We start from the raw sequence: 23824 nt of genomic DNA on the forward strand, positions 1-23824 counted from the left end.
TCGCATATGAAACATGCTTTAGAAGTATGAAGTAGCACAAACAAATACTAAGAACCTCACATTTGTGGCTATTTAGTAACCTTTCATCACTCCGTGTTTGTGCACATGTATATCTTTGCATTTTCTTCACAATTTCTTTCGTTTTACCTTTAGCAACAGACACGTAAACAGTCTTGTTGCTGGTGTCAGTGGTGTGTCAGTGGTGTGTCTTCTCTGCTCAATGTGTGTGTGAGCAGCGGGGAGGGACAGAGGGAGGGAGCTCTGCTGCTGCTGCTGCTGCTGCTGCTTCTGCTCTCCAGCAAGAGAAAGAAAGACCAACGCAGCGAAACACACAAGTAGGCTGCTAGCTGAGAGGGCAGCATGGCGGGGCTTCAGGACTTCAGACAAGGCAGCCACTGTCACAGGAAAACATGGATCAATATACTATTAGGAATACTACAATTACTTTTACCCTGCGTACAGCACGGAGGGGCTCAGCTGCAAGGTTTGTGCTCACCTTTATTCTCCTCTTCGGGGGTGTAACGTTCAAGCGACCGTGGCAGAAAATGAAAAAAAAAAATGTAAAATCGTTAATTTAGCTAGACTGACTTGTCAGTAACTAATACACTAGGTAGGGATTACAAGCTTTATTATCTACACATCTTGTAATAATAAAATGTTATAATTTTTTTTTTTTAAGTAAGCTTATTATGATTTTTATTTGATCTGGCAGAGCTAATGTTTTGTCAGCCTGCTAGTTCATGCTAGCTGCCAGTTCCCGTTGCTGTTTGGTTAAACTAAATGATAACTTGTTCAGACAGGGAAGTCACCTATTATCAGGTCTTAAACAGGGCACTTAGTGGGTAATGGTTACTCTGCAATAAAGCTACATATTGCTGAATTGTATAACCATACACGGGTAAATAGCCTTCTGTACTGCAGCAGCAGCAGAGATGTTTTCCAAGTTCGTTAGCAACCGAGCTAACCGTTCTGCTAATGATACAGCTAGCAAACAGCCTTTGTGAGCCTGCCGAGGCGAAGTCATTTCTTCACTTGTCTGTGGGGTTATCATCCACGACTCTTCAGTTGTTTTTATTTATCAGTATTTTATCACGTTGTCTGCCAGTTCGCGGTTGTACTGTTTAAACATAATGCATCCGCAGTGGTTTGCATTGTACATGTTGCCCCATTTTCAAACCTACACCTCACTGATGATTTTATTTCTTTGCTCCCACAAAGCTCTGTCCACCAGCGTGGTCGAGGTCTGGCAACCAGAGGAAGCAGACCCCTTCGTCCAACTTCAGGTACTCATCTTATTATTATTGCTGTGTGTTTGCTGTGGAAGATTATTGAGAGCATCTGTATGCAAAACACAGATCACCCCCAAAAAATGAAGCATGATTCATGAGCACGTGTGGATAGTGCACCCCTATTGTGTTTGGCTCCAATTTGCAGCTACTTGAGTTGTACATATTCATTTGTTATGTGAGGAATTGTAATTGACACTAAACGACTATAATGCTATAGTATTGTGCAAGTTTGGTAGTTATCGAACTAATATCCACTGTTTAACTATAAAATCAACCCAGAGCGGGAGGCCACCTGCCATGTGGCTCCTCCTTATTTTCTTTTGTACATAGTGTCCATTGTGGAGTTCAGTCACTAGTACACTGTGAGAGCATGTTAGCAGCGAGACAGTCTTTGTTCTACTTGGCAGTTACTTCCTTCACACTACTTAGATATTACTTCCTACCTTTGTAGTCTGTATATGATGCTTTTAGTTTAGTTTTTTTTTTATAGGATCTGTGTTACAATTTCCTTATGATTTTCAAATGACTGGTGTGATGATTATGTAATTTGAGCAAACAAACAAAAACAGCAGGAGTTGAGTGATAAGTGATAACCTGTCATGAGGTCACCAGCTGACTGTCATGTTACCTGAGGGGGGTGTGGCATTTACGGCTGTCTTTTGTAAACGGATGGCGTTTGGAGTTGATCATTTGGTTGCGTTGAAAATAAGCAAAAACTGATGCATTCACACCATAGATTTGACTATTTAGTAGAGTGTGTTTTGTTAATGATGAATGGTACACACTTTTGTTATATGTGATAATTAAATAAAAGCAGGATTTCCTTTTTTTTTTAAAAAGAAAAAAAGTTCTACCTGAGGGGGGTGTGGCATTTCCGCAGTCTTTGGTAAACAGAATGCAATAGAGTTGCTCATTTGGTTGCTTTGACAATAACGGAAAAAATATATACACTTACACCAAAGAGTTGACTATTTAGTGAAGTTTTTGTTGAAGATGAATGTGAGGTCCTTTTGTTAAATTACACAATTATATAAATTAAATGAAAGCAGGTTAACCTTTCAGAAAAATAATATTTTGATGTTGTTGGTATGTTTCGCAAAGTATTTGAAATTGTGCAATATGTACACTGCCGTAATTACCATAGACATGCCCAGACGAGAGATAACCCAAAGGCGATGATTCAGAGTTGAAGACATGTCTTAGAGAGTATGTTGGATGGATTAAAGATTTACGATGGATTTAATAAAGGGGATAGGTAGTGTATGTCAGTGTTTTTTTCCCATTCATCTCTACATCGCAGACCAATTGGCAGATGTTGTTGACATTGTTGGGTGTCATGTTTAGATAGGCAGCAGTGAATGGACTGACTGTCTCAGTTACATAGGCCATGTGAAATAGAGCATGACATGGATGTCTTTTATCTGTTTCCCAGTGCTGCTGGTGGACAGCTGGATAAGTAGCGTAATGTATGTTGCTACAGGCACATTGAAGTCTTGGGGCAGGAAATACAGCATCATGTGCCACAGTACGTTGTAAAAATGTAGGAAGCAGAGATCATACTCAAACAGATATTGTGTGCAAAACTAGAGCTTGTAATTGTTTCAATCTTCACCTCATACATCTTACTATTTTGTAAACGGTGACTTGTGTTTTGGATTAATATAAGGAGCATGTGTTTGTATTGAATGCATGTATAAATAGGTGCCCCCCAGTCCTAGTGATTGTTAGATTACTTAAGGTTTCAACTGCCTATTGTGTTTAGGATACAGAACATTATCACATGTTTTAAATCCCTGCATGCATTTGAATACCCCTTGTTCTGTAATGGTTCACCTGCCAACAACATGTGTTCTGTCATTGTTGTACTTAATCAGCTGAAAAATCTGTTTTGTCTCAGTCACTTAAGCCATTACCTAGCCAAGCTTTAAAGGTGCTGGAGGCATTGCAGGATATGATAAAGAATAACACAAGCATACCATCAGTTGGGACTTTTCAAGCTGTAACCTGTGACTTTGGCCAAGTTATCAACAGATTATAGCGAGAATACGTTTATTTTTTAAATCGTACTATCCATTATAGGATAAATTATCGTGTGTACTAGATCTGCTTGAGAAACTGTAATTTAGATCTGTCTTATTAGGTGAATGAATGTCTGATTTTACCATTTGACATTTATGAAAAAAAATCCAATACTGCATAAACCATTATCTTTGATATACAGAATTACCAGCAATGGCTTAATATAACCGGCAACAATAAAGGGTCCGCTGCTATCTCCGTAGAAACAATCCATAATTTTTACTGGTTGACAAATCAGTATCATCACGAAGCCCTGATGTTGCGCCCGCTTGTTCCTATGGAAACTATGTTCTGCGTTTTTTAGAGACCACAGCTTATCTCTGTAGGCCATGCATGGTGCACATAACCCACTGCACTGTATTTAACATGGTTTGTTTTGCTGTTAGAACTGCTTTGTTGTCATTTTAATTCAGTTATTTAGTAATCCTTATCAGTAGAAATTGAATTGAACACCCTATGTTTATGATCATTGTTTATGGCTTTAATGCAGTAGCCTATTGAGTCTCATTTTGCAGGCTGGCTTTGTTTAGTCATGGAACTGCAGAAAAGATTACACCCTTTTTATCACACAAATCTGGGTTTTATCCAAGCCACTCCGTTGTACCAATGCCCAGTCAGTTGTAAATAAACTACAGAGTGCATTGCTGGTCAAATGTCCCTAAACTTGGTACATGCAGTATGTTGACATGCACAGTGTAATCTGTTTAGGCAATAGTTTTATGTGTACACACGGTTCTGCGTAACTTGATTTCCCCAATAATTCAAGCCTTCATGATTTGTGTGAATTTGTGTCTGGATGGATGCTCTGTACTCTGGACAAAAGCATTGTTAGTACTACAAAGTAATGGAAAAGACATTTTTTTATTTTCTCCTGTCCCTTTCCTCTGCTCATTTTAAACATATGTAGTATCGATGTTCAGATAGTATAACTATTCCAATCCTACCACACAACAATGAATAGAAATGGCGTAATATGTAGAAGATACAATTACCACTCATATCAACATTATCTAGCCTGATTATCATTACAACTATTTTTTGTTAAATTAGCTGATCTTCAGAGAGGCTGTATTCATTCAGTAATCCTGTATGTAGCTACAACACCATTTTTTTTTTTTACAGTGAAATAACATTTGACATGAACTGAAATACAGATGTAGATAGAAATGTACCAGAGGAATTGATGTTGTATTACTGGCATCAAACCCCTTGGTTATTTAAATCATAGAACCCAGAAGGCAGTTTGGCATACACACAATCTTGCCTCCCACAGAGCCTCTTGATGCGGTTCTTTCTAGGCCACAGTGTCAATGTGGAATAAATAGGTTGCAGTTTGCTGTTTTGACCATATTGACTAAAGTGTATTTTTATTTTTATTTCAGGTGGAGAAGGAACGACTAAAAGACGGTTTTCCATTGGAAGACAGGTTAGCTGGTTTTCTTCTATGGTTTTTCACCCTCTTGAAATGCAGTACACTAAACACATTCATGACAGCAGCTCTAGATGACAAGGTGTAGTAGACCTTTAAACCATCTCACTTTGCTAGTTCAAACATCGGTCAGACAAAGACACAATTTCTCTCAGCTGTTTTAAAAGAATCTGCTGTATGGAGATAATGAAAGGTTTCCACCTGTTCATGAATGCCACTTGGGAATATGTAGAGACTTTCCACCAAGCCACATAATGACCAACAAACCTCCGCTCAAACCATACAGCTTACAGATTGCATCATACTGGAGTGTTTTTCTGTTTATAGTATAGAGTAGAATTATACTGTAAGACACAGAATGAAAGCAGGGCAACAGCGTGGGTTGGGTTTGTGATCAACCAAATGGAAAAACAAACCTTCCATCACCAGAGAAACATGGTTTGGTATGTATAGAGATGTGAACGCATTCAACAAACTACAAATTAAAGTAAAGCTCTTTTAAAATGGTTTATTTGATACGCAGAATTAAACTGTAATTGTAGGGCGACAGGTTTTTGCATTCACACGGACAAATGATGAGGTGTGGTTTCAGTTTAATAGCACTGCCGTTTTCCTAAAAGGCTTTTAAAGGTCTCCCCCTGTATGCAGGCAGTGTTGTTTATATTGGTGAGTGAGGGGGTGTGTGACGGAGAGAGTTTTTGGGGGCGTGTGTTACAGAGGCACAGAACCAAATTCCTGATTAATTTTAGAACTCCTTGAAAGAAAAGGCAGGGTAGGTCTGTCTTTCCCAGCTGTATTTCCTCTCCCAGAAAATGGCCTGGAAAATAATGGAAAAACACCAATTCAGTATCAAGAAACAGTGATGGATTGGCTTGTTTATCCTTCTTATCGATACTGAGCGAACAGTTTTATAAAGTCCTATATACTCATGTGTGCTTGCTTCTGCCTCTTGATTATGTTTTGAGAGAAGCAATGACAGTAACGTAAAGAGCCCAGCCCGTCCTACATTTGCTCCTTGCATAGAAGTTTTTACCTGGAAAAAATACACAAAGTTTGGCTAACTTGTCTGTGCAAGTGGTTTGTATTGCCCTGCAGGATTTTAATGATACCTTTTTTATTACTGGGTGATTGCAATGCCTTTTTTATAGTGCATAATCCAGCATGATAGTATGTAGCAGGTGTGGCAACAACAAGACAACATGAGCCTCACACACATCCTGTCATAACAAGCCTGAAGGAAATAATACATTATCTTTACTTTAGCTTTGAGACTACACATTTAACAGAAAGAATGCATTTCAAACTTGGGGTGCACATCTAAAAAATGTGTTGTTTACCAGTCTTAGGATATTTAGATCTTTCCTTCTTCAATTGTGACATTTTGTATGTCTCTTTTATGAAAGTGCCACCTACCGCTGTGGTGCTACTCTAGATTCAAATGCTTTCGGTCTTCATCTGGTTCACATGCAACTGACTGTTGCTGAACAGTGTGGGAATATTGCTATTTTTAAGTCTAGGGAGGTTAGCGGCAAAAGAGGCTCGATAGTGCTGTTTGACCCGGAGACCTCCAGTGCGTTGAGGCCTCTCGTGTCGGGGTTATCAGCCGCTTGTCAGGCCTGCCATCACTCTCCCTCAGCCTAGAGAGCAAAGAGGGCTGCAGATAGAGAGGTTAATGATATCTCTGTCTGAGTCCAGTCTGTCAAACTGTCTGAGCTGTTTCTCACTTTCACACATCTCCACTACAATAATGTCTTTGCCCCGTTAATCTGTTGCTATAGGGAATATCTTCCTGGCACATGTGTTTTTGATTTCCATGTTACTCTTATTGTTTCCTTGTTGCTTGTGAACACCAGTTGACCTAAACTCTCCCCTGGTCCTAACCTCTCCCCTGCAGCATGGCTGAGCTCACTGCTAGCACTGGCTTTATTTGAGTTGGATCCAGGGGATCAAATAGCGCCAAACATAACGTGTTATTTTTATACTGTGGCTGCGGACAGAACCCTTGGACTACAGCTCAGTGGCATGCTTGTTAAGGCTGAGTTTTTCTGTGAAGCCCGCTGCTGTTGAAATCAGAGAAAACTGAATTACTAAAACATATGAGATGGTAGATTCCCTTCTCCACCTTTTTTAAAGAAGCACAGAAATATGACACCTAACCATTTAAGAGAACACAGCACACACAGTTTTACACTTTGCTTTTTATCTAGCTTTCGGATATAGAAAAAAAGTATTTTTACACTTGCATTAGTCAGAGTGGTATAGTGTACGTTTTCTTTTAGTGCTGCTCACGGTAATAATCTCCTTTTTTAATTTAGATAATTGGCCTATAAATGTGATGTTGGAACTGCTGACGGCTAACAACATGGCCAGATCTGTATCAACTGTCTCACACAATACCACTCTGCACAGGCAGGCAGACTCATTTTCCCTTCACATTCAACCCTTCAACTAAAATAGTTGGAAAGTTATGAATTAAAAAACAATAAGAACTGGTAGACCATGAAAGGGAAGCTCATGTAATGAGTATAGAGTGCCCCTGATATCAAGTCAAACGACACTGCCAGCTCTCTGATCTGGTCTCTGTGTTGTAGAATTGAAATTCTTATCATGGGCAGCTGTGGGAAAGAAAGTGAAATATTAATTTCACAGTTGTTAAACCATGAGGAAGTCTGACAGTTCAGGGCTTAAGGGCAGGTGAATGAATGGCTATGACCAGTACAAAAGTGGGTGTGTGTGAATAGTAAAAGGCAGAAACATTAATGCAACCCTTTTAACATCAATGTTGTTTAATAAAAAAAGAAAGTCCCTTAATAAATAAGGCTTATCTCTGAGATCATATGACAGCAAACAAGCAAGACACTGAATACTCACCTGTTTCCATGCTTAGCTCCCGCTAGCTGCTGGCCAAAACAGTGAAACATGGTGTTTTTTGTTGGAATTACATCCCTTTCAAACTGGCAAATCAAATCACAGTATTTAAGTGCTTTGTGTGATCTACTTGTGTTAATCAGATTATACTTAACCCGAAGTTGACCCTAATTAACTGAGATACCCTGCAGGAGGTGTAGCTTGTGAATTCTGCAGCAGTCTGAATTGTAGTGGGTGGGTGTCCAGTGACAACATGGGGTATTTTCGAGTTGGGGGTACTTTTTGTTTCCCTTTCTGTTGCCAATATTCGACCAAGTTGCATCCCAGTTGTTCATAACCCGTTGCTGCCAATAGACATCTATCAGCGTAACATTTGTATCTGCAAAGGAAACGTCTTGGAGGTTGTTGGTATCTTTGTGTTTTTCAGGCTTATATTCCAATTTGAGATAATTGTTCTCATTTAGTTGAGCCCGAAGTAAATTGTTTATGACTGAGCCCTTTTTTTTCTTATCTTGATGCTTGTTGCACCGAAGCACCAATTCGATTGGCTAAAGGAAGCTAAAGGGTTGCTTGGAGTGTTCAGGCTGGTCTTTTCAGTTTTGCCGACTCCTTTTTCTTTGCCTCTTTTTAAATTGACTTGAGCGTGAACTGCTATTCAGAGAGTGATCCAGCTCAAGCAGAGCTTTGGCACAGGTGGTTAGTAAATTTACTTTGTTGTCATTTCTAGCTCTGTGTCTGCAGAATGAACTGTTCTTATGAAATCTACACCCCCCCCCCCTAGTTTGAATTTCGGGATTTTAAAGAATCTTACATATAAATTGAGCTTTATTCTTCCAATTGGTTTCAACAGTTTCTCAAGCTTGTTTTTTTATCTTTTCTCCTAGCAGTAGACTAGATACACTTTCCTGTTAATAACTAACCACATGAACCAAAACAGAAGTCTGTTCAACACTCTGACCTTTCTGTCAACGGTGTCAACTGAGATCCATCTGATACCCTACATCTTCAATTCATACTGTTAAAATGTGTTCTCCTGGGCTGGCTGAAGTATTTCGTATTTTATATAATAAATACTAAAGGTTTTATGTTTAGGGATGTTTATTTTTAGTGAAATGAATAGATACCAGCACTAACAGTTTGTAAATGAAAATTAGAGAAGGAGAATACCCGCTCAGAACATTTTTTATTTATTATATAACCTTGTGTACTGTATTTTTCCATGTTATGCATGCATGTTTGTTGTCTTTGAAGTCCAAAAAGCACTGCCCTGTTTTCTCCCAATGTTCAAGCAGCTTCACAGGGTGTCCTAGTGTTTCTGCATAGTCCAATATACCAGATTCATGATAATGAGTCCCACAGCTACGTACTTACAGTTATTAGCAGTTGCTTTATTGGATGTGTCCCAGCAGCGGGACAATGTGTCAGCATTTGTTTATAAACTTGTAAAGTGCTCTGCAGGATTCATCTAATGTAGTTTGAGACAAAGGCACATGTGATTTTTGATGACGAACATACAGGCCATCATCAATATGTATGTTGTGTGTCAGCGTAGGGCGAGGTATAACACAGACTTATCAAGGTATATGTGTTGTGTAAAAGTGAGTTGGCCAGCTTTTTATTTCTTATGAAACACTTTATTGCTGATGTGCTCATTTATTTTGAAATCTTGCCATCTTGCAAGACTAAGCCTGTATGTTGTGCATTTTCGTTACGGAATGCTTGACATGGTTTGCGAAACGCATTGTTCAGAAAGTCTGATAAATTAAACGTTTACACTTTTAGTTTAATGTGTTTTTTCTTTCTTAGTACTCCCAACTCCCATATTTGGGATTTCTCATAAACAGGCTAAGGGCTTATCTTGGAGTATGGCGTTTACATTTGCAAACACATAAACGGGATCCTCCAATAACCAGATCATAAACAGGTTATTCATGTAAACACAGGCAGAGGCTTGAGCTGCAGATCTTCCACTGGCTTGCTTCAGTTGGTCATCAGCTGTGTGAGACTTCTGTCAACTGAGTCCAGTCTCGCTGTCTCACACACACACACACACACACACACACACACACACACACACACACACACACACACACACACACACACACACACACACACACACACACACACACTCTCTCTCTAAAATCAGCTGCTCTTTGCCTGCTTCTCAGTGTTCATTAGCACAGGATTTCAAACACACAGCCACCAATAAAAACACAGCAGAGCTCCAAAAGTAGCTGCTGGAGAGAGGCTTGAGAAGAGAGCTTCCTGTTTTAACCCGACTTGTGGTTGGTTGCTTTTTTTCTTGGTTTTCTGTAAATACTCTGCAAAGCAACATATTGAAGACTGTTTATGTAACGGCTACATCGGTCTACAGCTTTTATATGACATGACTGTCTGCCATCTGAGGGTTATGTACATTCAACTCATAACTTATTAAATACAAGCCCCTTTCTCAAGCTGTATGTTTTCTGAGTGTTCACAGTGCTGTTTATAGTGCAGGGTCTAAAGTGGGACAAATCATTGTACCGAGCGTTGATGTATCCTGCCCTTTTACCACGTTGGCTTATATCTTTGAACATTTTCTGTCTTTTGGCAGATCTGCTTGTTGCCGGTTCATGGTGGTTTGCCATTTAAATGAGAACGGGCGTGTGTGTTGTCATCGTGCTACAACACTGGCACTCACCACAATATTACATTTAACACATTTAGTTAAAAATCTATAACCTGTGTCCCCAGCGTTAATATATTGTTTTACCAAAGTTATCTTGGTAGTTAAATAAAATAAATTACAGCTATGTCTTTTTAAGCATTATCTAGTCTAGAGCTAAAGGTGTCACAGAAAGTCTTTATTCAAATCTAATCTAATGTGCCGGCATGATCAGTCTTTTTTGTTAGCCTGGAAAGGGAGGACTTTAGGAAGAAGCCTAGGGGAGGATACTTTTAACTATACATTCATAACAGTGTTCTTGTACAAAAGTGTTTAGTTAAATTATAACAACTGTATATTTTTCCTCTAATACTTAACATTTTGAATGTTATGAGATTCGTGTGCAGTCTTTTTGATTTGTCCTCTTCTTCCTTTCCTCCTCCCTCCAGCTCCTCTCTATATTCCGGGGAGAATGGGAGGCCCTTGCATTTCCAGCCCCCAGTGTTGGAGTTTGGGACGCAGTAAGTACTGTTCAATGTGATGTCTTAACATGTATGTTGTTCAATCGGTTCTGAAAATTGTGAAACCCTTTCATCACACGCCCAATTACAAAGTGTACTTCATTTCATCATCTCAGCCTTGAGTGATGTGGAAAACGTCACTGACTCAATTTAACCTGAGGGAGCGAGATGAATGCAACAGAAAGGAAAGGCAATATTTCATAAAGCAGGGGGCCTTCAACCTTTTAAGAGCAGACAGGATATCCAAGTATGGCAGTAAGCTCTGTTTCCCAGCATCCAGGAACATACTGGAGAGGTCGACCCCCGTCACAGAGGTTAAGAACGTCCCTGTTTGCCTACATACTCCCAAAACACAATATCAGACGTAATGCTGCAGTTGGCAGCAGTCCCCAATGCTTTAGCTAAAAGCAATCAGTCACAAGCAGCTTCTATTTTTACAGTTTCTTGTATAATACATTTGGAATGTAGGACTTTAATATCACTGGGTAAATATTTTGAGGCTACAGGGAATTTGCAGTTGATATCAAAACAGGAATATGAGATCAAAATCCCACACGTCGGTTTGTGGTTTCCTTTTTTCTGTGGGATCTGTGTTGATTATATTGTTCAGTTAAACCAGAAGTGTGAAATAATTAATCCTGAAGATGTTCAAATCATTGGAAATCATGGATAAATACAAAAGAAAAATATGTACAATATTTCAGCTGATAACCAAGCAAGTAAAAAAAAAAAACACTGGTGTGAAAGGTTAAAGTTCAATTGCCCAGATGAACTGCAGATGACCTGAAACACTTCAGCGGTTAGTGCATGTTCGGCTGTCTGGCCGGCTGATGATTATTGATTATATACAGATAATACCTCCTGCTGACTGCATTATGGTGTTTTTAGGTATCTCCTTTCTACCACTGTGTTTGGATGTTCTGCCTACTAAGCCCACTTTACCAGGTAGATGTCTGGAAAGATTCAGTTAGAAATCACTTTTTATCTCCATCTCCTCATGCTGATTGTATGGAACAACATGTGTTTCACTTCCTTAGTGAAAGTCAAACTCTCAAAGACAGGAAGTGAAAGAGGCCTCAGCACAGGCTTGACAGAACACCTTAAATGGAAATGTCAACAATGCAATATTTTTTTACGTTGATGTACTCAACTGAAAACACAATACATGACTTTTATCTTGTGTTCAAAGTTACTGAAATTAAATCTTAAATGTGCACATCTGTCTTTATGTAAATTAGCTGACTTGATGAGTCACATATCAGATTATTACACTCTACAATGCCTATTTAGTTTCCTGACCTTAACCACGCATTCCCAAAATGACACAACGCAGTAAAATGCTGGCTCTGTATTCCTTCCTCTGCAGAGTAGCAATAGAGAGCATACAGACCAACATTGACCCGCACTAATTACATCACGGTTTCTCCTTAACCAAACCCCATGTGCTACTGGGGTTGCACTGTGTCCACCTCTGTTGAAGCACAACAAACTGACTGTTGACCCGCTCTCTGCATCGACCGAAGAGAGAACCAGAGAGTCACGGTCACAATTCTCCACTGAGAGTAAACCATCTCGATATCATATTGCGGATATAGACACAGATATTGAGTATCATGCAACATACGTTTTTCGAAAAGTAAAGTTATTGTCCTTAATTTTTCCGATTCTACGTCATGTTAACCAAATATTTACTGCCACCGCTGTGTTAGCGTTCAAAATGACAGAAAACATCGAAGGAGAGAACATACAAGTATTTAATCAATATTTTGTTACCAAACTATTCAGACTAAAGGAGTAACCCGTAGAATAACCAGAACATCGAGTACTTCTTGTAGTTTGTTTAAACATTCCAAATATTGTTTCCGTTGCTGTGCTGCCAAATTTGTGTTGTCACAGCAGTGTCCATGAAACATTTATAGACCACATGTTTAGCTATTCTCTCTGTTCATAGGGTTTAATTATCCAAGTATTTCAAAGTTGGGTGTGTGCCTCTTTCAGGATAATCTGGATATCAACATAAAAGGTTTCCTCCACAATGTTCTGTATGTTTTTATAATGATGTAGTTCAGTATGCATGTTAAGGGCAGATGAAGTGAAGAATAACAATATGTGCCGTTTCTATGTTCCGGTTGAGCCACAACACAACAGGATCATGTATTGTTACTTAATTCAATTTGTCATCATTTGTTTGCTGAATAGGCAAAATACTTTTAAAGCTTCAATAACAAATTCCATTCGCTTTAAAAGCTCATATCATTAGTGTGAACACAAACAACTTTACAGTATAATTCAGAACAAGAACATAAACCGTTGCCTCATAAAGTTAGGGGAAGCGGCACCTCTCTGGCTCACTCTACTAACACCTAAAACTTCACATTGGTAGTATTTGTTGGAGGGCTAATTTTTTTAATATATTTTATAAAGGTTAATTGTTATTGTTGCTACCCTCTGTATATCTGAGGAAATTCAACTATCATAACAATAAGCCATGCATAAAGTTAGCATTATGCAAACTTTTCTCTAAGACCCAATAAACTATTTAAATAACCCACATGAAAGGGCCTCACATCCAGCCGCAGTCAGCACGGTTATTAAAACTCTTTATGAATATGACTACGCTGTGAAATGGCCTGTTATCATGTTACCCCTGGTGTGAGAACAAAGCAGTTAGAAAGCAAGGCTATAGGGCTGCAAGGCTATAGGGCCGCCATATAGCTCACCTGGTAGAGCTGGCCTATGTATAGGGACTCAATTCCCATGCGGAGGACCCAGGTTCGAATCCGGCCTAGAATAATGTACGCATGTCATCCCTTATGACTCCCCCTTTCAACACTGTCATCTCCAATAAAGGCTAATCTGGCCCAAAAAATCTTTGAAAAAAGAAAGGAAGGCTATAAACTGAAATGTGTTTCTTGATTCAATTCGAAACATGATTTATGTGATGATTTATATTATTTGTTGGTTTAGGTGTCGCAAAAAATTACGTAGCAGCAGAATTGGCTAAATCCAGAGAGATTATCTTTGCGATTAAGTTACCCAAAAGCTTTCATACACTTCCTTATTGCCTTATTTGAACATGCGGTTTTACTTATTCACGCCACATAGTGGATTCAAGTTTCATCTTACCTTTCTATTAAAGATATGTGATTGTTTCAAAGTTGTGCTCGTCTACAAATAAAAGGGGCTTTTGTTCTTCTTAAATTACACTGTGAAATATTCCTGTTGGTGTTTCATCTAAACCTTGAATTTACACTCGTTTCATAAATGCTGATTTCCTAATGTAAGAACATGTCAACAGAACAGTTTGACCCTAAATGCACTAATTGAAATTGTGAACCAACCCTAACCCTAAGAACTGACGCATTTTTAACAACAACCATAGCAACTCCAGTCTTGATCGGTTTAATAAGCAGCAGAATTATGTATTTTTGATAGAGGCTCTTTAGATGCCTCATGATTAAAATGACCCATACTAAAATGTGTATTAGCGATATGATGCCTTTAGACGATTGGTGTATACCTGCACGGGCTCCATGGGTAAAAGCTGTGTTAAGAGCCTGTTCTTTATGAAACTTGTGTGTGTCTCTACAGGCCGCTGGGGCTGCCAAGAGCTGAAACCATATATATACAAAACCCCAGCCAGGAAGTTCCTGTGACACTGCTGTCGATGTTTACATCCAGCAGGCATTTTTACATACCTTTCTTTCACAGAAGAGTAAGTGTCTACGTGTGCGCCTGAGTAGCTGCACTACACAGTATACTCCAAGTAGTATGAATAATTGTGTCTTTAAAAAAATGCCTAAAATAACTTCTAATTGTTCCCTCTCTGTCCTAGGTGATCCCACCCCGAGGGAAGGCATCTTTTAAACTAATTTTCCTCCCGTCTGAGGAGGGCAATGTAGAAAACACATTATTTATAAACACATCGGCCCATGGGCTCCTGTCATACCAGGTCAGTTCCATAAATACACTTCCAGCTGTGTATACTCGGATTGTGTTCTGTTGGGATTATGATGAAATCCTGCATCGTGACTCTTGTTTTTCCTCAGCTATGCCTATGTATAGTAAAGTGAACGTTACACAAATGTTGGATGTGTAACCGCAATGTGTTAACTGTCTATGACAGAGTCTGTAAAACAATCTTTAGTCATATCAAACTGTGTTTCCTAAAACATTATGATCCTTAATGGCATCAGACCAGACTTCTGGTTTGGGTCTGCTGCTCTGAACAATGCTGCCATCCACCATGTTTGTTTGTTCATAAACCAAGTCAGAAACTCTATTGTCCTGCTCGTAGATAATCTCACATTCAGGGCCCATAAAGTAAATATTGTTACAAGCACATCCCTGTGAAACTGGTACACTACGCAAAAAAAGCTTTCACACAACCGGTGCGTTTATTCTTACAGCTTTTATCAGGACATTGTACTGTAAATGTCTTTGCTTCAGCCTCAGGTTAGCAGAAAACTAAACTTGTTTTGAGGTAGCAGTTAAGTTGTTAGCTCTAAGAAAACTGGACATATGTGGCCACAGTGGAACCAAAGCTACAAATAATAATATTGAGATTTACTCTAAATGCCTGAAACGTGTATGTTGTTGTTGTGACTTTTGCCCATCTCACATTAAACTTGCACCACAGTGTTTTCTCACATGTAGCTTATAAATGACAAGCACACACGCCCAGACACGCAGGCACTCTGGCTCTCATGCAATGCCTCTGACAGTGCCACTCCCTTCACGTGACTCAAAGACATGTACATGTTTTCCTTGTTTTTTGTAAGTTGCCAATGAGACCAGCAACCTGCCTGCCTTGCCTGTATTTTTCCATCAAGATACAAACAATTGAAATAATTTGTTCGGAAATGCTACGCCCTAACGTTATATTACACAATTACCAACCTGCTTTCTTTTTCTCTATTTATGATTAGCAAAACGTCAGCTAACATGTTACAAACTGTTCTAGAAATAAAGTTCAGGCCAACTTAACGACACTACTTCTTTGTTGCTTGTTCACTAGCTAGCTTTAATATAATGCACATGGCCTGAAGATCCTTTTAATAACATAACCCTTTCCTTTCTCCAGGTTTTTGGTGTGGGAGGTCACCGGGCTTCTTTAAAGTCTGTCCAAAGAAAGGACAGTCTGCTAGTATTCCCTCACATCCAGAGCATTAAGCTGACCCAAACTCAGGTATGTATTTAGACCTTTCTGTTTGTTTGTGCAGGACATGCATGGTAGTGAGTAACAGCTCATCATTGGAAACAGCTGATTTCCCTTTTCCTGCCAGCCCTGATAAACAGAACACACAGAGGCTTTGTGATGTGTGCAGTCAGAATGCAGGATGTTCCAAAACAATGGCTTTTCTCATGCTTATAAATATATTTGCCTTTAGAATATAACTACAAACGTATCATATAATATACACTAAATGATCTGTGCACAAGTTTCAAAGCCATACAGAAACACCAAAAACGCATGACAAGTTAGTGCACGGTAAATGTGAGACGCTATCTGAAAGGAGATTTCGCCTCCACAACAGGAAGTGGGGTGGCAGTTGCAAAATGTTAACTTGGCCAAGTGCAGAGAGACTTAAGCTCCTATAATCGCTAGCAATGCTGCTTGTGATGAATTCAGACTGTTTCCTCTCTGCTGGCTCTTCATTATTTCATTTCATGTTCATTCAATTGTTTATTTGAATCGGGACAGTGCACATTGATGAACACTTTTTAAAACTAAATAATGCTTACAAGTGTAAATGAGCCGGATTTTAGCTTTGAGCTCATTTCCATCCGTAGTCCCGTCACATACAACATATGAGAACATGACATTTATGATCCTCAAGTTGGTTCACTTGCTCTAAATTCCTATTGTGTTAGTTTTATTGTTCCTTCTTATGTCAGCCTCATATTGCACATGATCATTAAGCTGTGATGTGTTCCATAAAGGATCTTTTAACTTATAATAACTAAATACATTCGATGGGTTATTGAATTGTATGGGCCTATTGGAAGCTCAAAAAAGAGGAAGTCTCGCTTTCAGTTTTGAATTCTTCAGAAAACAACAGGCGTGTATGTAAAGCTCAACCCGATTTAGCTTCTTTTTTTTTTTGACCTCACAACAGGACTGCCCTTATAATCACTTACCATATATAGAGTGATATGGCCTTGTGGTGATATGTTATTGGCTGAAATGCTTTTAAGTCTCCACCACTGCAGACTTTCTAAGTGATACTATAAAAGGTCATCAGATAGCGCAACATATTAACTTAAAATGTGAATTGCTAACTGTGTTCGAATTTGAATATTATACTGTAATTCATCTTCAATCAGGGGCGTTTTTTTTATCTACAACTTACCATTCTGGAATAGTGAGATCCTTGAGATACACCCCCACCGCAAGCTCCTCCATGAACAGCATAGTCATTTCCTGGACACGGTTTAAACATGTTTAAAGACTACAGCGGATAACAACCACAGTGTCTGCAGATGTTATCCTGCTTCTTTTAATTTGCTTTTGAAGTGACCAAACCAACCACATCTGCTTTAAAGATTGATTTCTTGAATGTGCAGTGCATGGATAGCACCACTAGAGTTCAGCCATGTGTGGCCTTGAAGTAGTCAGTGATCATTAAAGGCCATTTCTTTTTAAAGAAAGGGATGACCACCTAACGTGATGATGCTAAAATAATTTCAGCCCCTGATTTCATGGTCTTTCACTGTTTCTCCTGCAGGAAGATGCTTCCAACCTCACTACACTGGGTCTACTCGTGGAGTGCAGCTTACCCAAGAGCTTGTTCAACAATGCTCGGGTAACTTTTTAAAGAACAGGTCTACCCTCTGTGTACATGTTCCCTACAGTCTTTTAACTACAAACACTTTTTTTTGTATGTCTTTGAATTCATCTTGGTAATAAACATTCTAGAATCGGAAAGCAGTCAGAGCTTGAGAGGGGAAAACGTATGGCTGAATTTGAGGAAAATGGAAAATACTGCATTTTTTGTGATATGCCATTTTTAGCTTGTTCCCACTCAGTGAGTAGTAGTGAGTGTTTCTCACTGCTCTCATCCCGCCCACGCCTCTGAAGGCTAGCTGGTCTAAAACTTCAACAGACAGCCGGCTTGTCATCAGAGCACCTTCTGTTTCCTCCAGAACACCCGAGGAGGGTGAGATCTCTTGCCAGCCTTAATTGCTTTCTCAAGAGACTATAATTGACACAGAGCTCCCATTGCTCATGTGGCGCAATACACATGATGCAAGTGGAGGCTGAAGTAAATACAACGATAGTCATAATGAAGCAAACTGAAATAGTCCTGGTGTTGTGTTCCACGAGGGTCCCAGCTGTGACCTTTGGCTCATTTCCAAGAGACTTTGCTAACATAATCGAGAACTGGCCTTTGCTCAGTGCTCAAACTCTCAGATTAAATGAGCTTTACAGGAAGTTAACAGTGGGCTAGGTTTCAATGGATTAGGTTTGCTATTGCCTCCTTTAAAGCCTGCGTGGCACCAAGGCAGTGCATCTGTCTTCAGGTCGTCGTCAAGGGCCCATTTACTCACTGCTCCGAGAGGGTGTTAGTCTCAGGGTGGGGGGTGGGAGTGAGTTACATCCCGGTTGTTTTTGTCTCTCAATGAACAGCAAGTGTCTGGTTACTCTTAAGTCACAGCTAAGAAAATATTTCACACTTATCCAATTCCATTTGTTTCCTTTTTAAACCGTCGCCTCATCAACTTGTTCATTGGTTCAATCCAAACGTTCTCAATAGCATCCAACTTCAGCTTTTTCTTTATCGTAATAAGTTTCAGATTCTATGAACTCAAATTGTTATCATGCTTGTGCTTCTGTTTGGTGCATGACTGGTATGTCTTTCCTGTCCCGTCCCAGGGGTCCTGCCTCCAGAGCGAGGAGCGCCTCAGCCTGCAGATTAATCTGTCTGCGCGTGGTGACCGGCCCACTGACCTGGACAAGCTCAAGCCTTACGTCATTGAGCACATTTTGGTGCTGCTGATGGCCCCCACTGATGGACAGGCTGCAGTAGGTGGGTTGGCTTCACTCAATGTCTGAAAGCAAATTAGCTGTGGGAATGTGACAGTGTGTTGCACAGCGTCACTTAAATATATCACACAGCTTGATACTGACTGACTGACTGACTATGGTGTATTCCTGCTTCTTCACGTCCTCTCAAATGACCTCAGTAAATGGTTATCTTTAGACCTGTTTCTGTGGCGGACCACTCTAAGAGCAAAAGTTCAAAAGGTCGAAATAGTATTTATATTTTCATGCCAAAATTGCATGTGGATGCTTTCCCCTTCTTCCTGAGTCTTGTTTATTGTAACTGCGGGAGAGATAAGATAAGGGTAATGTTTCGGAAGAAAGACCTGAGAGTATTATAAGAAGACATAAGTGCTTCTTTTAAGGGCTAACTGTCAAAATGTAATCAGCTGCATTGGTTTACTATTACTGTACTCACTCACTCTGAGGTCTGCTCTTTGTTATTGAACCATTTCAGGAGAAAAAAGCCACTTTAATTGAATTGTTCACCTTTTGTTAATACAACTAATGGTCTTATTTCTTCTTTGTATGTACAGAGGAACCAACAATAGGAGTGTATATGTTAAATTCTGGAAGCAAGAAGCTCTATGTAAAGGTAAGGTGATTTTCTTGGTTTTGCAATATTATCTTTATTACGGGTTTTATTTATAGACTTTGACAATATTATTGACCTCCTAAGGACATGCAGGTGCTATCGAAAGTGGAGGCCAGCCTGGAGTGTAATCAGGTTCTCCTGAGACCAGAGGCAAACAACTTCACAGAAGTGGCTACACTGGCCTGCAAAGGTAAAGGCTCATTTCATTTCAAATCAATCCTTCTTAACTCGTATCATTTTTCTTCTCAGGGCAATTTGATTCGCCTCAAATGATCTGTAATAATTTAACAATAACAAATCTGTTTCATATTTCAGATTCTTTGCCAGACCACGTAGGGAAATGCATGAATCATATCAGCTTGAAAACTGTGGGAGACCAGACAACCTACATATTCCCAGGACTACATAACAGGTAGAGGAGCCGTTTCAAACTCATTCAAAGCACTTGGTTCTCCCTTTGTTTGAAATCAAAATGAATTTCGCTAGAAACAGGCAGCTGAAAATCTCTTATCCCTGCTGTGATGAAGATTAGTCCATTACGGTAGCTGTTCAATGTTCAATGGTCAGGAAGTGTCACTCACACGTGATTCTGAATAACTGAGTTGTTATGGTGATTTATTGTTTCTTTCTGCAGAAGGATCGTGGGGGATTTGTTCAGCCTGGTCCAGGTGAAACAAAGCCACGCAGACCAGGTGGATCTGTGGCTGACGAACTCCCTCCTCCTGCCGCTCACTGTGACGAGCGCCAGCCTCTCACACAAGCTGCAGGGAGTAATGAAGGTACGCATCACCGCCTCGAGCAATGACAGGAAGCACATCTGATTAGATGAGGATATAACGATGATCATTTAACAACGTCTTAGTTAAAGCCAAGAGATTTCTGACATGGGCAAAGTATACTACACGTCAGCCTGTTATCACTTGGGACCCAAGTTCAGGACACACTTTGATATCAATGTCTCTGCCGCCCCCTGTCTGTCAGGTGATGAACTTCAGCGCTCCACTGACAGTCCCCCAGGGCTCCTGGCACGTCCTGTCCCTCCAGTTGCTCAGCAGGACCCTCCCCATCAACCAGGTGTTCACCCTGAGTCTGTACACCAGCCTGGGCACAGTCCTGCACTTCCCCCTCTTCTTCCACTCGTCTCCTTCCAAGGTAAACAAACTGCCCTAGTGTCTACAGTAAGTTAGTATTGTGGCGGTTAGTTTACAGGAGCAGATGTGGTAACAGGTGATGTTTTTGTGAGCAGGGGGATGTGTTGCTTGAGGCAGACCAAGAGTGTGGACGGCCTTGCCCTCTCAGAATGTCAGAATCAGGTGAGACATGACACCTCATGACATTTAGTGAGACAAAATATACCTATTTCATTGTTCATTTAATAATAGTTTTATTTCCCATCAGGCCGGTCAGAGTGGCAGCGTTCCCTCCTCCCCGACTTTTTCTCCTCCCCTTGGGCCGTTGACGGCAAACTGGCTGCTGAGCTCTGCTCTCGATGGCAGAGCGACAAACACAAACTGTCTTGCAGGTCAGTCCTAAATGCAGCACACAACTTTCTTTGTCATGCTATTGTGTGTTTTGTAATCCACCGTTAACATTATCGATCATGTAAATCCTTGTATGCTCTCAGGTGGCCCAGACTCCCCGTAGAGACGTCTCTTCCTCTGGACTTTGGTGCTACACCCGTCAATGAGAGCAAGGTGGGCGAGACAGAAAAGTCCATTTTAATATACTGGATTTACAATTGCTGCCATTTTGTCTGCAGCTCAATGAAAACATGTGTTTGTATTTGTTTCAGGTGAAGACGTTCATGCTGAAGAATCCTTCCTCTTCGGTGGTTTCTGTAGAAATTCGGATCATCTCCCTGTACCCGGCCCCACTGGAGGCTCTGGACTTCCTTACCAAATGGTAGGCTGTTTTAAATATATTTTGCCATATGCGCAGATTATTTTTCATTTACAGTTTTGTGACTTTGTTTGGATATTGCATCTCACGCTCGAGCACGTCCCTCTGTGTGATCTGTCTTAACAGTTTGTCTCTGTCTTGATTGGCAGGTTTAATATCAGCCCTCAATCTGTCAACATCACCTCCACAGAGTTTTCTCTCTTGGCTTCTCCCCCCAAGGTAAATCCAGAGATAATCATTTCGTATTTACTCATTTAGAGTTTTGGCCCACGACAGGTAATGCTCATCTAACTACTGTTGCACGTAACACATGGATGCTCCGTCGCTCCTGATGTTCTTCATGTTGCTTTCCCTCCAAAACGTTTCCCTCTCTTTCTGTGTGTGTATGTGCAGGCGGGTGAGCACGTGGGAGACATATCGGGGGAGGGTGTCCTGCGTCTGCTGCTGCAGCCCTGGGAGGCCAGAGAAGTTGCTGTGGTCTTTACTCCCTCTGAACACAAACCCACCACCACTATTCTCATCATCAGGTACTGATTCCTATGAGTAGGACGAGTTTGTTCATCCCTTCTTCAATGTGTTTATTCAGCCTTCAAAATGGCGGAGGTTTTTTAAAGAGATTTCTCCAGGTATTTTCATTGCCATTTTATTAGTGATTGATACATGATTTGAATATAAATCGGACTTAGTTGGTCCTTAATTGTGAATTCAAGAACACTTCTCAATGTTCTACACATGGTTTTATTAAGCATGTTGAGTCAAACATCCTGTGAGACTATGTGTGTCTTTTTGCCCGTGTTTCAGGAACAACCTGACGGTGTTTGACATGATGATGGTGCAGGGCCACGGGGCCAAAGAGCTGCTTAGAGTCGGAGGCAAACTGCCCGGCCCTGGATCCTCTCTGCGCTTCAATGTCCCTCAATCGACTCTCATGGAGTGTCGTGATGGTGGGATCACTTTTCAAACCTAATATCACCACATGATTACATAGCAATACATCTGTTTCTCGTACAGTGATTTTAACAGAAAGATAAACATCAGACAGATATACAACGTTACTGCTTGTCCCTCCTAGGCCTGCGCACCAACAAGCCGCTGTTCGCCATCAGGAAGAGTTTCAAGGTGGAGAATGCAGGAGAGCTTCCTCTGACTGTCATGTCCATGAATATTAACGGCTATAAGTGTCAGGGGTTTGGCTTTGAGGTGTTGCAGTGTCGCCCCTTTAGCCTGGACCACAACACTTCCTCTGAGATCACCATCGCGTGAGTCAATCTTTGCTTGCCTTTTTGATTTAATGTTTATTTTTATTAACTTTTCTTTTTAATGACTGATTTGAAATGCCATTTTCTTAATGTCTTTCATTTTTTGTAAAGCACTTTGAATTGCCTTTTGTTGAAAAGTGCTATATAAATAAACTTGCCTTGCCTACAGTGGATTTCTTTTTGAGATTGACTTAATATTTGAATGTTGCGTTACTTCTTCATTGCTGATTTGACAACGCTTTCTATCTCTGGTCGTTTGTTGGTCATTTACTATTCAACTATTAGACCCTCCAGAAAAACGCGATTCTGCGATCGCAGAATTTACCGCATAATCAGCAAAATGGCGCAGATTTTTAAAAGGCTGCATAATCCCCGCATTTTTCCACACAAAGTTGAGAAGAAAAAAAAGTGAACTCGTCTTGACGTGACGTCATCAGCTCGCGCATCACAGAATGTAAACAACACTGTATAGAGTGAACGTGTGGAGCTCACACGATAGAGAAAACACTACGATGAAAAAATCTAATCCATCTCATTTACCGACGAACATTTCTACTAAAGACCGGGCAAAAAGTGGGGGGAAACGATTCAGCACCCCATGCAACTGTGTGTTGGAGCATAAGAGAAAATTGACGGTGACGATCCACTTTGATTCATTCAAACATTCGAAAATGCTTTTTGCTGCTGCGGACAAGAAAGCCAAACAACGCACGTTCAGCAAGGCATCAACCTCCAAAAGCCTTTCGAGGGCTACAAGAAACGAAGTGAGTAGCCTACAAGATTGAAGCTGGTCAGATAATGAACGAGTAAATGAAAACAGAATGAGGCGGAGAAGTGTGTGTGTGGGGGGGGTGTGTGTGTGTGTGGGGGGGGGTGTGTGTGTGTGAGATTAAAATAGCCCAATTGCTTTTCAATAAATAAACATTGAATGTGTTTAATTGAATAGTAAAGGGGTTTAACGTTAGTGGCAGGTTGTGTGTGAGAGAGAGAATAAATAAGACAGGCCAATATTTAAAAAAAATGTAATTCTTTTTTACCGCATATTTAGCATATTTCGCAACTTTCCGCATATTTCGCAACTTCCCGCAATTTCACCGCATAAAATCACATAAAAACCCTGCATGTTTAATCGCATAATCAAGGATTTTAGCCCACGTTTTTCTGGAGGGTCTAAACTATAGGCAGTTATCATAT

General features: G+C 40.3%; 1 protein-coding gene across 2 annotated transcripts in view; it reads left to right on the plus strand.

The window, feature by feature from the left end:
• The first annotated feature begins 283 nt into the window (after positions 1-283).
• Positions 284-23824, plus strand: part of tmem131l (transmembrane 131 like) — a 30649-nt gene continuing 7108 nt past the window's right edge. Inside the window, exons 1-22 of one of the 2 annotated variants that reach the window (XM_079687691.1) lie at positions 284-484; positions 1219-1283; positions 4751-4794; positions 10762-10833; positions 14425-14548; positions 14669-14785; positions 15917-16021; positions 17562-17639; positions 18710-18863; positions 19414-19472; positions 19557-19662; positions 19788-19884; positions 20107-20251; positions 20454-20624; positions 20719-20785; positions 20871-20994; positions 21097-21166; positions 21265-21374; positions 21521-21590; positions 21765-21898; positions 22173-22315; positions 22444-22630. In XM_079687691.1, coding sequence (XP_079543817.1) covers positions 361-484; positions 1219-1283; positions 4751-4794; positions 10762-10833; positions 14425-14548; positions 14669-14785; positions 15917-16021; positions 17562-17639; positions 18710-18863; positions 19414-19472; positions 19557-19662; positions 19788-19884; positions 20107-20251; positions 20454-20624; positions 20719-20785; positions 20871-20994; positions 21097-21166; positions 21265-21374; positions 21521-21590; positions 21765-21898; positions 22173-22315; positions 22444-22630 — 2366 coding nt within the window. In that variant the 5' untranslated portion in view covers positions 284-360. The remainder of the gene's footprint in view (positions 485-1218; positions 1284-4750; positions 4795-10761; positions 10834-14424; positions 14549-14668; positions 14786-15916; positions 16022-17561; positions 17640-18709; positions 18864-19413; positions 19473-19556; positions 19663-19787; positions 19885-20106; positions 20252-20453; positions 20625-20718; positions 20786-20870; positions 20995-21096; positions 21167-21264; positions 21375-21520; positions 21591-21764; positions 21899-22172; positions 22316-22443; positions 22631-23824) is intronic. The other variant, XM_079687690.1, reaches the window with a different exon arrangement.

The sequence above is a fragment of the Notothenia rossii genome (assembly GCF_949606895.1).
Source record: "Notothenia rossii genome assembly, chromosome: 1".
Taxonomy (NCBI): Eukaryota; Metazoa; Chordata; class Actinopteri; order Perciformes; family Nototheniidae; genus Notothenia; species Notothenia rossii.